At 38.9% G+C, this 14503-nt stretch overlaps 1 protein-coding gene across 3 annotated transcripts in view; it reads right to left on the bottom strand.

Annotated features, from left to right (window-relative positions):
* LOC149309854 (thrombospondin type-1 domain-containing protein 7A-like) overlaps positions 1 to 14503 on the bottom strand; it is a 358854-nt gene that overhangs the window by 99160 nt on the left and 245191 nt on the right. For all 3 annotated transcript variants that reach the window (XM_089533152.1, XM_089533150.1, XM_089533151.1), the window contains one exon: positions 658 to 849. In XM_089533152.1, coding sequence (XP_089389278.1) covers positions 658 to 849 — 192 coding nt within the window. The remainder of the gene's footprint in view (positions 1 to 657; positions 850 to 14503) is intronic.

Here is a 14503-nt window from a genome sequence, read left to right as displayed (position 1 = left end):
CAATCCATCCTATGAAAAATTGAGTATATGTATTGAAATGGCCCACGGCTAGGAGAATGCCACAGATCCAGAGTGCAATTTACCAGTTAAGTATTCTGCAAAGTCACCATTACTATTTCCTAGGATTCATCTTGGCAGTGGCCAGGAGCCATTTTCATGAGTACATTGGCTGAAAATTTCATTTAGAATCAAACATTTAATAGCCAAGGACTGAAAACCCATAACTTGGAAGTACTGTTCTGATTTAAATTAAAATTATTTAAATACACTTTCTTTTCCTGCAGCAATGGAGTTGCCCATTTGTTTCAGTGATATCATTATCAAATTCTCTCACAGATTGGGTATGCATGCTTAGCTTTGTGTAGAACATCTTAATTTATGGATGTCTCTTGCAATGTTTAATTTGTTTACAGTCTCCTGAGACCCTATGTATGTGCATACATATAACATCAGTCCATACACCAATTAAATTTGATTGTCCTTTTTGAAAAGGTGGAGGAACAAAATACTTCAGATATTAATTCATCAGGAAAAAATACCTAAAAGGTCAAAGCTATACTATCTGACCATTCCTCATTACTCCCTATTAGTGTTCAAAAGATTATATTAGGAATTCACAGTCATATATACCAAGGTTGCTGAAGGACGTGACCTTACCTTCACCTGGATATGCCAAGATGGAGCGAGCACGCATCTGTTTTCCTTCTGTGGTTTTTCCTGAGCAGGTGTGAGAACAGGAAGACCATCCTGACCATGTGCTGAGAACACAGTCCTTTGGGCATGGAACTTCACAGACAATGGGGACTGGATAGATAGCATCTCTGCACAGCTGTCTATCAATCTCTTCTCCTGGGAAAGAAAGAGCCAGTAGCAGTCTATCATTGCTAATTTAACTTAAATTGAATGGTCTCAGGCCAGATGGGAACACAAATAAATTAGGTTTTGGTGTGTGTGTGTGTGTTTTTTTAAAGACAAACTGATTAGTCATCAAAATGTCTTTATGCCATACATTCTATCTCTCCATCTACCTATGTACATGTATTACAACACTCAAATGTCTTCAAGCATTTAAAATTAATCTGCAAATAAGGTGAAGGAGAAATGCATACTTATGGTTTGGAACTATTAGGCCAAAAACTAGCAAGGAAACTAAATTAAAACTACAGAACACCTCCATGTGAATAATCTACCACTCTCTCTTCCCCTTTCTGTATCAGCTGGAAAATTATCTAAAACGATGCAAATTCAAACCTCAATGAGATTTTGGACCTAGTCCATTAACTACTTTGGAGCCTCCCAAACCCTTCAGTTTTCTATTTTTCTTCTCCCCCAGAATACACTGGTGCAACAAGTTTAATCAGACTTGATATTTACACAGGTTGAGCATCCCTTATCCGGAAATCCAAAATCTGAAATGCTCCAAAAGCCTAAATCTTTTGAGCTCCAACACGATACTTTAAGGCTTTGATTTTGGAATACACAAGTAGTGTAATGCATGTGAGCCTAGAGAGAGATGGAAGGATCTGTGAAATGCCAAGAAGCATAGATTGAAACAAGCACTAGGTGTGGATTTCTGCCATTTCATAGACCCACATCTCTCTTTCTAACCACGTCTTTCTCCCATCTCTCATGTCACTCTTCAGCCACACAAATACAGTACAGGTACATACTACACTACTTGTATTCCAAAATAAAAAAATAAAAAATTGAACTCTAAAACATTTTTGGTCCCAACCATTTCTGATAAGGAACATTCAACCTGTACTTAGCTTGACTTTGTTTGGTTTGGGTCAATATTGCATGCAGTGTGGTATGAAACAAGCTCCATTGATTGTAGGTGTTGCCACTCTAACTTTTGTTTCATTCAAATCATAAGCAAAACTATAAACCTCAAGCTAGGTACTGCTGTGTACATTTTCTAGTATATAAGTATACTTTCTCATTTTTACATGCAGGTAAACATTTGAAATTTAAGGTAATGTTTGGTACAAGGGCTTCTTTCTGTAAGTATAGTAAAAATTCTTTGGAGGAAACATTAAAAAAAATTTTTTTTTGATCCAGCTTCATCTTCTAGCAACCACACAGTAAATACTTAAAATATCAGAGTAATTTGGTTGTTTATATTAGGCTTTGACATTGTGTCACCTTGAAAGGGGCAAATGGCTCAAGAACATTATGTGTGGCTTTTCCTTAGAGATTTTTCTGCAGTTCAGGGAGTCAGTAGTTTCAATACAGAACGTGACGAGAGAGTCATACAGTAATGTGGTTACATAAGGTTGATTCCGCCCCCAATAATAATCCACAATATCTTTTAACATCAAGATATATTCATTAGGAAATGCAAGATTATGATATAAAAACATGTGAGTTGTTTTGTTTTTTAAAAATATATTTAACTATTACATTCAAGACAGAAATCAATATTGCTTAATTGTCTAAGGTTTAGTCAATGAAATCCTGATGCTCAGGAAATCTGTTGCGGGAAGAAATCTGTTATTTATAGCATTTGCTTTCAGCTAAATCTATGGTTTGTCTCATGAAAAAAAACAGCTGTTCTTATCAAACATGCTGAAAGTAGGGAAGTGTTTTATTTTTTGGTCACACCAAAGTGTGATGAAATGTTGGCAGTTGGCATATATCTTATATGACAGAGAGATAGTTTAGGTACAGGGGAAGTCGCAGCTGTGCTCCCAAATCCCCCCCCCCCCCAGTATTTCCACATAGGACAGGAGTTTGACTGGCAGCTGGAAAATGCAGCAGCATGTGATTGCAACCTCTTTAAAAATTGAAATTACCCAAAGGCAATAACACACTGTCACCCACTACATACTGAAGTGATATATTCAAATCCAGACTACCACTAGGCAAGTCTTATCTGACTGGAGGCAACAATATGGAACATGGCAAGAATTTCCATTAGTAAATTCTTAGAGAGCAGGTATGCAATTTAAATTGAATTGTTTCTTATATATCACTAATAATTTTATGAACAACTTGACCTTTGTGGGCCTCACACTTTATTTCATAATGTAATAGGCTACCCAGGAAGCAATCAACCATGTGCTGTGAAAGAAATTCCAATAGAAGGATCACCATCAGCTGGCAGAAATCTCAGCATAAAGTAGCTATTGTCAATAGCACCACACTTTATTGAATATGCTTAAAAAAACAAAACACCAACCCTCAGTCTTGCTTCATCTGAGTTCCTCTGAGCCTCCTGGATAAAAAGGCACACAAGCTGATATGAGAATGCTTAATTATTCTGGGTGCAACTAGAAACCTGCAAGGCTACCCTAGTTTCACAGAAACTCACATTTACTGAACAAAAGCTGCTGTTTGAATGCTTGAGCCTTATGTAGGTGTTCCCTAAGGAGGTACAATAAGCATGTGAGGAGGGGAATGTGATAATCTTTTCTCTGTTACAGATCTCTTTAAATTAAGACTGGCGGACTGAAAAGGAAAGCTTTCATTCTCAGTGGAACAGCAGAGACAGAGAGAGCATGGCTAGTATGAGCCACCTTAATGGGTTTACTGTAAACACTTAGAGAACTTCTGAATAGGGCAATCATGCAGCAAATAAGTGTATATTCTCATGGAGAAAAGCCAACAAGACTACTAAACAGCACAATCCTATGCATATCTAGCTAGAAAAAAAGCATTACCACATTTAAAGGGCATAGTCCTTAGAAAGTATTTTTGTTGTTGTTAACCTTCCTCGAGTCCATCTCGACCCATGGGGACCCTTGGACATCTCCAAGACTCCCTATCCTCCACTGCTCTTCTTAGTTCCTGTAATTTCACATCCATGATTCCTTAATAGAGTCCATCCATCTACCATGTGGTTTTCCTCTCTTCTGCATCCCTTCATCTTTCCTAGCATTATTGTTTTTTTCCAACGAACTGTGCCTTCTCATGTGACCACAGTACAGCAGCCTCAGTTTAGTCATTTTGGCTACCAGGGAGATTTCTGGCTTGATCTGCTCTAGGACCCATTTGTTTGTCTTTTTGGCTGTCCATGGGATCCTCAGCACTTCTCCAGCAGTACATCTCAAATGAATGGATTGTCTTTCTATCTGCTTTCTTAACTGTCCAGCTCTCGCATCCATACATGGTAATAAAAAATACAATGACTTCTACAATTCTAACTTTTGTGCTCAGTTGGATATCTTTGCATTTTAGGATCTTTTCTAGTTCTTTCATAGCCACTTTCCCCATTCTTAACCTGCTTCTCATTTCTTGACTGCAGTCACCATTGGTATCAATGTTTGATCCCAGGTATGAGAATTGTTTTACTATTTCTATTTCCTCATTGTCTAAGTTGAATTTTTGTAGCTTCTCCATGGTCATTATTTTTCTTTTCTTTACATTCAACAGTTAACCTGCTTTTGTATTTTCTTCCTTGATCTTTGATAGTAGTTGCTCTAGGTCTGTGATGTTTTCTGCTAGTTGTATGGTGCCATCTGCATATCTTAGATTGTTGATATTTTTCCACCTATTTTTGCTCCTTCTTCTTATGCCTTCAAGCCTGCTTTACATATAACATATTCTGCATATAAGTTGAACAGGTAGGTTCAAAGGTTGCAGCCTTGTCTGACCCCTTTGCCAGTTGGGAATCACTCTGTTTCTCCATGTTCTATTCTGACAGTAGCTTCTTGTTGTGAGTACAGGTTCCTCATCAGGATTATCAGATGGGTTGGGACTCTCATGTCTTTGAGGGTGTTCCATAGCCTTTTGTGATCTATGCAGTCAAAGACTTTCTATAAAACGCATGCTGATTTTCTTTTGGATTTTTTTTTTTATATGCTCCATTTTCCATCATATGTTTGCAATGTGGTCTTTAGTGCCTCTTCCTTTCCTGAACCCCGCTTGGACATTGGGGATTTCTCTCTCCATGTATGGTGGAGTCTATGTTGCAAAATTCTGAGCATAATTTTGCTTCATGGGAGATGAGAGGTATGGTTCTATAGTTGCTGCAGTCTTTTGTATCTCCTTTTTTGTGTAGATGGGCATGTATATTGATCGTTTCCAATCTGTTGGTCATCATTTTGTTTTCCATATCTGGTGACAAGTGCTTGTTAGCACTAGAGTTGGTTATGTCAGTGAGGAATGAAGCAATTTGATTGGCATATCACCTGTTCCTTGTGATTTATTTTTCTCTATTTCTCTTATTGCAGCATACATCTCGCTTTTTAGAATTTGGGGCTCATCTTCATATGGCTCTAGAAAATATGTTTAGCCTTTAAAAGATATGATATGAATGAGGGTGATAAGTGAAGAAACAGCCATCAATTAGGAAATTTCTAATTTCGTCTACAAAATGGAATAAAACAATTGCAATATATGTTGTTAAAACATCATTCCTACATTATAACCACTGCCAAACAACATTGTCTTGATTCTTTTCCAAGTGATCCGAAGGAGATCAGCCCAGCCTCTGATAAAGCCTAAACCCCAGATTTAAAAAAAAACAAAACCTGACAATAATGCTTGGATTGCAAGCAGAACATAATGGACTTCACTGCAATATTCAGAATTAAATTACTATAGAGCCTGAAGAGTCAATAACACATATGTATGTAATATAAAATAAACAGAAATAATTCTAGTCAGCAGAGTACTCAAGAAATACTACTGGGTGGGAAGCCAATCTGATGTAAGAACCTTCTGAGAGAAGGATGCAGAATCATAGAATCATAGAATAATAGAGTTGGAAGAGACTGCAAGGGCCATCCAGTTCAACCCCCTGTCATGCAGGAATCCAAATCAAATCATCTCCGACAGATGGCCATCTAGCCTCTGTTTATAGACCTCCAAGGAAGGAGACTCCACTACACTCCAAGGGAGTGCATTCCACTGTCGGACAGCCCTTACTGTCAGGAAGTTCTTCCTAATGTTGAGGTGGAATCTCCTTTCCTGTAGCTTGCATCCATTGCTCAGGGTCCTAGTCTCTGGAGCAAGTGAAAACAAGTCAGCTCCCTCCTCAGTATGGCATCCCTTCAAGTATTTAAACAGGGCTATCATATCACCTCTTAACCTTCTCTTCTCCAGGCTAAACATCCCCAGCTCCTTAAGCTGTTCCTCATAGGACATGGTTTCTAGACCCTTCACCATTTTACTTGCCCTCCTTTGGACATGTTCCAGTTTTTCAACATCCTTTCTGAATTGTGGCGCCCAGAACTGGACACAATATTCCAGGTGGGGCCTGACCAAAGCAGAATAGAGTGGCACTATTACTTCCCTTGATCTAGATATGATACTCTTACTGATGCAGCCTAAAATTGCATTGGCCTTTTTAGCTGCCGCATCACACTGTTCACTCATGTTCAGCTTGTGGTCTACTTGGACTCCCAGATCCCTTTCACACATAGTCTCGTTCAGCCAGGTGTCCCCCATCCTATATCTGTGCATTTCATTTTCTGCCCTAAGTGCAGTACCTTACATTTCTCTGTGTTGCATTTCATTTTGTTAGCTTTGGCCCAGCTTTCTAGTCTATTCAGATCATTTTGAATGTTGATCCTGTCCTCTGGAGTATTAGCTCCTCCTCCTAATTTGGTGTCATCTGCAAATTTGATAAGTATGCCCCCAATTTTGTCCTCCAAGTCATTAATAAAGATGTTGAATAACACTAGGCCCAGGACAGAACCCTGTGGGACCCCACTGGTCATTTCTCTCCAGGATGAAAAGGAGCCATTGTTGAGCACCCTTTGAGTTCGGTCAGTCAACTAATTACAAATCCATGTAACAGTTGCCTTGTCTATCCCACATTTTATAAGGTTGTTAACAAGAATGTCATGGGAAACTTTGTCAAAAGCCTTGCTGAAATCAAGATATACGATATCCACAGCATTCCCTTCATCTACCAAGCTAGTAATTTTATCAAAAAACGAGATTAGATTTGTCTGGCATGACTTCTTTCTCTGAAACCCGTGTTGACTTTTTGTGACTATGGCATTGCCTTCTAGATGTTCACAGACTCTCTTTTTAATGATCTGCTCTAGAATCTTTCCTGGTATTGATGTCAGACTACCTGGATGATAATTGTTTGGATCCTCTTTTTTCCCCTTTTTGAAGAAGGGGACAACGTTTGCCCTCCTCCAGTCTGCTGGGACTTCTCCTGTTCTCCAGGAATTCTCAAAGATCATTGCCAATGGCTCCGATATTACTCCTGCCAGTTCTTTTAATACCGTTGGATGTAGTTCATCTGGTCCTGGATATTTACATTCGTTTAGATTAACAAGGTATTCCTCTACTATCTCTTTACTTATTCTGTACTGAAATTCCCCTATTCTGTCCTTTGCTCCATTATCCTCAGGTTGAACACCCTTTTCCTTTTCTGAGAAGACTGAGGCAAACAAGGAGTTGAGTAATTCTGCCTTTTCTCTGTCTTCTGTTAGCATTTTGCCATCTTCTCCACACAGTGGCCCTATCGTTTCCTTCTTCTTCCTTTTGCTGCGGACATATCCAAAAAAGCCCTTTTTATTGTTCTTAACCTCTCTAGCAAGCCTGAGTTCATCCTGTGCTTTAGCTTTTCTGACTTTACCCCTACATGTGCTTGCTATTTGTTTGAATTCCTCCTTGGTGATTTCCCCATTTCTTATACATGTTCTGTTTAAAACTTAGCTCAGTTGAAAGTTCCTTAGTCATCCATCCTGGTTTCTTGAGACATCTCCCCTTTTTCTTTCTCACTGGAACAGTTTGAAATTGTGCCTTCAGTATTTCTCCTTTGAGAAACTCCCATCCATCCTGAACTCCCTTCTCTTTTGGTGTTCCTGACCATGGGATCACCCCCAGTATTTCTCTAAGTTTACCAAAATCTGCTCTCCTAAAGTCTAGGATGCGTGTCTGACTATGCCTGGCTTCTCCTTTTCACTGTATAACAAACTCCAAGAGAACATATAAAATTACCTAGAGCAAAAAAACAAAAACAAAACCAAAATGTTCAAGTATATTTTTAAAAGGGCAACATAGGGCCAAAACACACTGCAGACTGCTTTAAATGCCCTGGCTCAGTGCTAGGGAATCCTGGGAATTGTAGTTTATTTTAGAGGTGGCTAAATGTCTCACAAAACTACAGTTCCCAGAATTCCCTAGCACTGAGCCAGGGAAAAGCGGTTTCAAACTGGACTATTTCTGCAGCGTGTTTTGGCATATAGCCTTGTTTTGAGATGGCCACAAAAAAGAGAGAGTATGGCACATTAACTTTTCTGTCCCTTTTTTTTAAGGCTAGTAAATGACTACAGTCCCTTAACATTGGTACACAGTTTAGAATTAGATTTTATAGGATACAGTGACATTATCTGGTAAATATACTGAGGGTTCTGAATTTTGATGCAAAGAAAAAAACACACCACATAATATTGAATTGTTTGCATACGAAAGATCTAAAGCTAATCCGAGTTACATAAAATCTCTGGACCCTGAGTATAAATGACAGTTGCACTTTGTAGTGTACAAAACCAAGTATGGGGGGGGGGGACCACTTTTATCTATCTCCCCTCCCCTCAACCCACAATGATTATTTTAGTCTGCAGATATCTTCATGCTAAGCTCTGAGACCAGTAGTGCAGGAAGTAAGTGATTGATGGAGTATAGCAGACTCCAAGCACACTAACTCCCTAAAGACTCCTCCAGTTGAGGGTCATAGCTGCCAAGGTTTATGCAGCTCCATGTAAAACATTACACCAATTTCCATGAAATTACTAGCATATTTGCATCTAATTTGCTTGTAACAGTAAGAATCTGCTTTTCAAAGTAAAAAACAAACGCACACGCACACACAGAGACTCATTCATTGCTGGTGAAAGCTGCTAGCTAGACACCCAGGTTATATCAAGCACCATGCATAATTAAAGGGAAACAATAATGTACTTAGCTACAGCATGAAGCACAGTTATCAGGTTATAGGAAGTGGAAACATGAACATCTTAAATCTCGTAAAACATCGGCTAAGATTTTCTCCCTATTTCACCTCTGAGCAGAGAAGGAGGACTGATATATTTTAGCCTAAGAGAGATATACTGTATATACTCATGTATAAGTCTAGAAATTTAGGTTAAAAAATGGACCCAAAAAACCTGAGTCGACTTATCCATGGGTCAGTGTAAGTATTGTATCTTAATTTTTATTTAAAAGAAGGAACCATTTCCTAGTGAAAAGGAAGAGTATAATATGTGAAACATCAACTCTCTCTATTCTCTTATCCATCCAGCCATAAGAATAAACACAAAGAGTTATGCCTGCTGGATTTTTGTAAGTTCTTTGACATTGTTTTGCTTTGCTTCATTCTTTAGGTCTTTGCTATATGCTCCTAAATTTTATCCTCAACTTATCCATAAGTCATAGCAAAATCCATAATTTTGGCCCCAAAACTTGCCCTTGACTTATACATGAAGTCGACTTATAGTTGAGTATATACGGTACTTCAGGATTGCAGAAGCATTTGGAAATGGAATTACAGTATAATGGCATGATCCTTCTGCCTTTGAAATTTTTTAGCAGGTGAAATCTATAAAAGGAAACACGGGGAATGTTTGGGAGGTGACACACAGATTTAAGTAAAAGAAGCCAAAATTGTTTGGGACACAATATCCTTGACTACACACATATATTTAGGAAACATGCTTTTTGTCAGTATGAAGGGCTTTCCGCTGTAGCACATAGTTCCACATACTTCCAAAATATCAACCTACAGAAATAATCTATTAAGGAGTCTTTACAGAACAGTTTTTTAAATTGATGATTGGGGTTATAACAGTACAAGGACACTTCGTGCAATCAAACCATGCCAGGCTTATATGACTGCTAGCTGCATGTACTTAATGAGTTGCCCATTCTCTATTCATATTTTCTCAATTACTTGTTAAGTGGCATCTGCATTTAATTAAGACTCTTAATTAGATGACGGTTAATATTCTCAAGTCATTTCCTTTTGAGAAGCCTAAAACCAGCATGGATTTCAACTGAAACAAATATTCTTGTGCTGTTTCTTATATCTGTTGGTGCAGCCTGAAAATATTTAAATATAAGAATGGTAATTGTGTTCAGATTAGCTGCACATGGTGTCCTCTTTGTGCATGCTCACACAGATTGATTTCACATAAGAATTTCTCAACTATTCAGAATACTAATAATTAATTTTCAGAAACACCACTGTTTTCAATAACATTAAGAAATAACCATCATTAGTTGAAATCTAATTGCTAGGTCCAACTAGAGTAGACACAGAAAACCAATTTCTGAATGACTGGGGTCCAAACCACACTGCAAAAATAATCCAGTTTGAGACTACTTTAACTGCTGTGGCTCAGTGGTAGGGAATCCTGGGAATGGTAATTTATTGTGGCACCAGAGCTAGCCATTCCCTAGCATAGAGCCAGGGCAGTTAAAGCGGTCTCAAACTGGATTATTTCTGCAGTGCATTTTGGACCATATAGACTTATGTAAAGCCCACAGCATCAATTGAGACTAACAACTGGATTTAGGCCACTGTACTTACATTCAATATCAGGCATTCATCCTTAATAGGAATAGTGTGTCCTTTTAATCACAAATTGTTCCATGTCTTTAAAAAAAATATAATGGTATATCCAGACTGTGTTAAAAGTTTACTGCTAGATGCAAAACCTAATACTCAGGGCAATGCACACTTAAGGTGAAGACTGACATTTTATATATGATGAATTCAATCCACACTTAAGTCACATTTTATATGAATAAAAGTGTAAATTAAAATGGTTAGGACTAATTAGAGAACCACTATATTGGAAGTATAAAGGCATTTAAAAGGGAAGAGAATTTGCAATTTCTCCAAGGTGTAGTAACTCTTGGTATAATTCCACCACATAATGACATAAACCTTATCACATTTTGGGTGTTAAAGTAACAAACAATATGCATGAGACATTAACTGTGCAATTTTACATTCAAACATACTTGCAGAATCAGGAGAATTCCTTGCACAGCACCAAGCATAATTGTGAAGGTATGAAGAGCTATCCCCTACTGCTTTAAACATGTTGCCCAAGAGAACAGAATATAGGGGGGAAAGATAATTACCAGCCATTGTGAAAGTAATGTATTCCTCTCCTAAGAGATCTATATATTGAAGAAATACTGTTCTTGGCTATTAGAAACAAGCAAGAAGGATTATTTTCTATACTTGGTTCTGGCTGCCATACCCAAGAACAGTGATGGAAAAGAAAACTCAGAAAAGAAGCATCCCTTCACTGCTTAATAAGGACTGACTAAAACTCAACAAAGATTCCCCCTACCTATACACAAATGAGGATTTATAATGATTAGCTTATTCCATTCAAAACAGGAAATTCTTCCTGTCCTGAATCACCTACCATTCAATTTTACTAGCTGACCCTGGAGATTTAGTGTTATGGGAGAAAGGGGGAAATTATCTCTCTTTTTCATGCCATGGTGCAATTTTACATACTTTTCTCATGTAGAGTTGCCAGTTTATGATCATGACAGGTCCTGAGATTTTTGGGGCCAAACCTAAGACCTAGAGACATCCTTTGATGATGTTATTAAGCGTTATGTGTTAAGTATCAACCATAGTTGGACACAATTTGTAATTCAATCACATGCACATACCCAGAACACATTTTCCTGTTTGGGAATTAGGACAAAAATTGGTGGAGAAGGCACTATTCCTAGATAAAGAATGTGATTATTCCTTAAAGAAACAGGATAAGGGCCATTTTATTTAGCTTACTTGCCTCTCACCAAAAGGTGGATGTATAACAGAGAGGAAGGTGAGCCCTGCTGCTACAAGGGCTGGGAGAGGAGGAAAATAAATAAATTCACAAATCCCTTTGGGAGTTTTTGCAAGTTGCAGCAACAAATTCTTTAAACCTTGCAAATTATAGCAAGCTTCTGCTCTACTAGCTGAGCTGGAGAGTTGCAAACAGTTTTTTCCTCTTACCTGGAGACGAACCCCTGAAAATTAGAGAATTAGTACCCTCATATCTCCGAGATCACCTATGAAAAGTTGGACACTCAGGGTTAGGCCCTAAGATCTGGCAGCCCTATATTCATGTCCCATCTTACTTCACTTTCCCCACCTAAACTAAACAGCCTCAAACAGCTTTCCTCATATGGCAATTCTGCCAGCCTCCTAAAATGTTGCTTGCCTTTGTCCATATCTACAATAACCCTTTTTGAGGTGCAGCAAGAAGCTTTGCACACTATTTCACTATGTAGTGTTTGCATTCAACAGAAGTAAACTGCCTGCTTATACACATACCTCTGTGTCATGTTTCTGCAGATCAAGACAATTGGGACAGATAGGTGCTTTTCATTTGTGTGTTTTGATTCTTGTTGTTTATTATTAAATAAATCTATAATTCTGGATGGTGAATTATGCCCAGAAACATCAATAACAGTATGATAATCAATAACTTTTGATTTTTTTCATTCAAAATTAAAATATAAAACTGCATTTTCAATAAAGCATTTTCATATTTCATGCACAAAATATTATTTTACGTTAATGAGTAAATATTTTAGATGTGATATTAATAACTTCTCTAGTCTGCCAGGTATTCTAACTAGAGAGCATATGTATTCCCATTTCTATTACAACCATCAATCAGATGATAATCATGTAGACACAGTCTACATTTGACAAAATGGGATAAAAATAAACAAACAGGGAAGATGGATGGATGGATGGATGGATGGATGGATGGATGGATGGATGGATGGATGACTAGCTAGATGATAGATAGATAGATGAGCTATCAATACAGCATTCAGCTGTGAAATACTGTTCCATCTGCTAGCTATGCAAGAATGATGCACTAAGCAAGTTTATGAAGCAAACACTTTCCATAACTATGTTACCTCAGAAAATATATTTTAAAATCTAATATCCCAGGCATTCAAACTATGATAGCATGCTTTTCCTCCCTCTATAGTATGATTTCTTTCAACTCTGAATTTTCGGCTGAGGAAGATCAGCGAAAGAGAACAGAATGGTAGATGCAACTTGTTTTCTTTTAGTGTTTGACTGTAGTCAAAATGGCAGGTGCCATCACATACTTCAGCAGACCATGTTTTTAATAGGCCACTCGGCCACCTTTAGGCCTTTATTAGTTCTCCAACTATATGGAACAGGATGGTAGGAGTATGTTTTTCAACACTGAGACAGCAAAACATCCTTGTTAGTTTACATGAATTTGCTAATAAAACCCAGGACTGATTCACATCGTGGCGCAGTGGTTAAATGCCTGTACTGCAGCCATTCACTCAAAACCACAAGGTTGCGAGTTCAAGACCAGCAAAAGGGCCCAAGCTCGACTCAGGCTTGCATCCTTCCGAGGTCGCTAAAATGAGTACCCAGACTGTTGGGGGCAAATTAGCTTACTTGCTAATTAGCTTACTTGCTGTTCACCGCTATGATCTTTGGAATAGCGGTATATAAATAAAACAAATTATTAAAAGACAGAACTACTCAACACCTTCTTTGCCTCAGTTCTCTCTAAATAGGGAAGTAGTCCACAACCTGAAGAGTTAGGATCAGGTGGTCCACTGGAGAAAGTGCAGCACAGAATAGGTAGAGAAGTAGTACAGGAATACCTCACTACTCTAAATGAATTCAAGTGGCCAGGGCCAGATGAGCTATATCCAAGGATATTAAATGAACTGACAGAACTAATTTTCAGAGCCACTGATTATAGTCTTTGAGAATTCTTGGGGGGAAAAGGAGAAATCCCCACAGATTGGGGGTGGGTAAATGTTGTCCCCATCTTCAAAAAGGGAAAACAAGAGGACCCAAACAATTTTTACCCAGTCAGCCTGACATCAATACTGTTACGACCGCTGGATGCCTCCCGATTTTGTGGTGTGGGTTTTCTTCTATGGCCTCGGATGGACTCTGTCAGCCATGAGCCCAAAAGCAGCAGACCACGTACAAATTTCATAGATCAAACAGATAATTTGGGAGCAGCAAACAAGGAAAGATTCACACCTACGAGACAGAAAGACTAGGTGATTTATAGCAGCATGCTTTGCACCCAAGCTGGAGAGTCACCACTGCAATCCCATTCCCACCTTTGATACCCCATAACAGGAAAAGATCACTCAAGATACCAAAAAAGCCAACACGATTCTTGGTTGCTTCAATAGGAGTGTAGTGTCTAGAAGATCAAGGGAAGTGATAGTATCACTGTATTCTGCTTTGGTCATCACTGGGGGGGGGGGGGTGCAGGGGTTCAGGCTACACCGGGGGACACCCCAGAAGGGGGGTGACACCTGGTCAGCTCCCCACCCATCAGTGGGTATTGTTTTGGCCCACACGAGCCCTACCCTACCCTCCCAGTGGAGCTCCTTGGGGTTGTGTGGGTGCCGCTTGTGGCCACGGGTTGTGGCTCTGACCCACAAGATTGTGGCTCCGGCTCTCACAGACATCCTTCTGACCCATGCAGGCGCTCCTGTACGCCCCCACCCCACCCCAGAATCCCCACAAGAAGTCCAAGGCTGGAAGTGATCA

Source organism: Sceloporus occidentalis, unplaced genomic scaffold, assembly GCF_023333645.1.
Source record: "Sceloporus occidentalis isolate IW3139 unplaced genomic scaffold, rSceOcc1.0.p SCAF_7, whole genome shotgun sequence".
Classification (NCBI taxonomy): domain Eukaryota; kingdom Metazoa; phylum Chordata; class Lepidosauria; order Squamata; family Phrynosomatidae; genus Sceloporus; species Sceloporus occidentalis.
The sequence above is the reverse complement of the archived record's forward strand: the minus strand, read 5'-3'. Positions and strand labels throughout refer to the sequence as shown.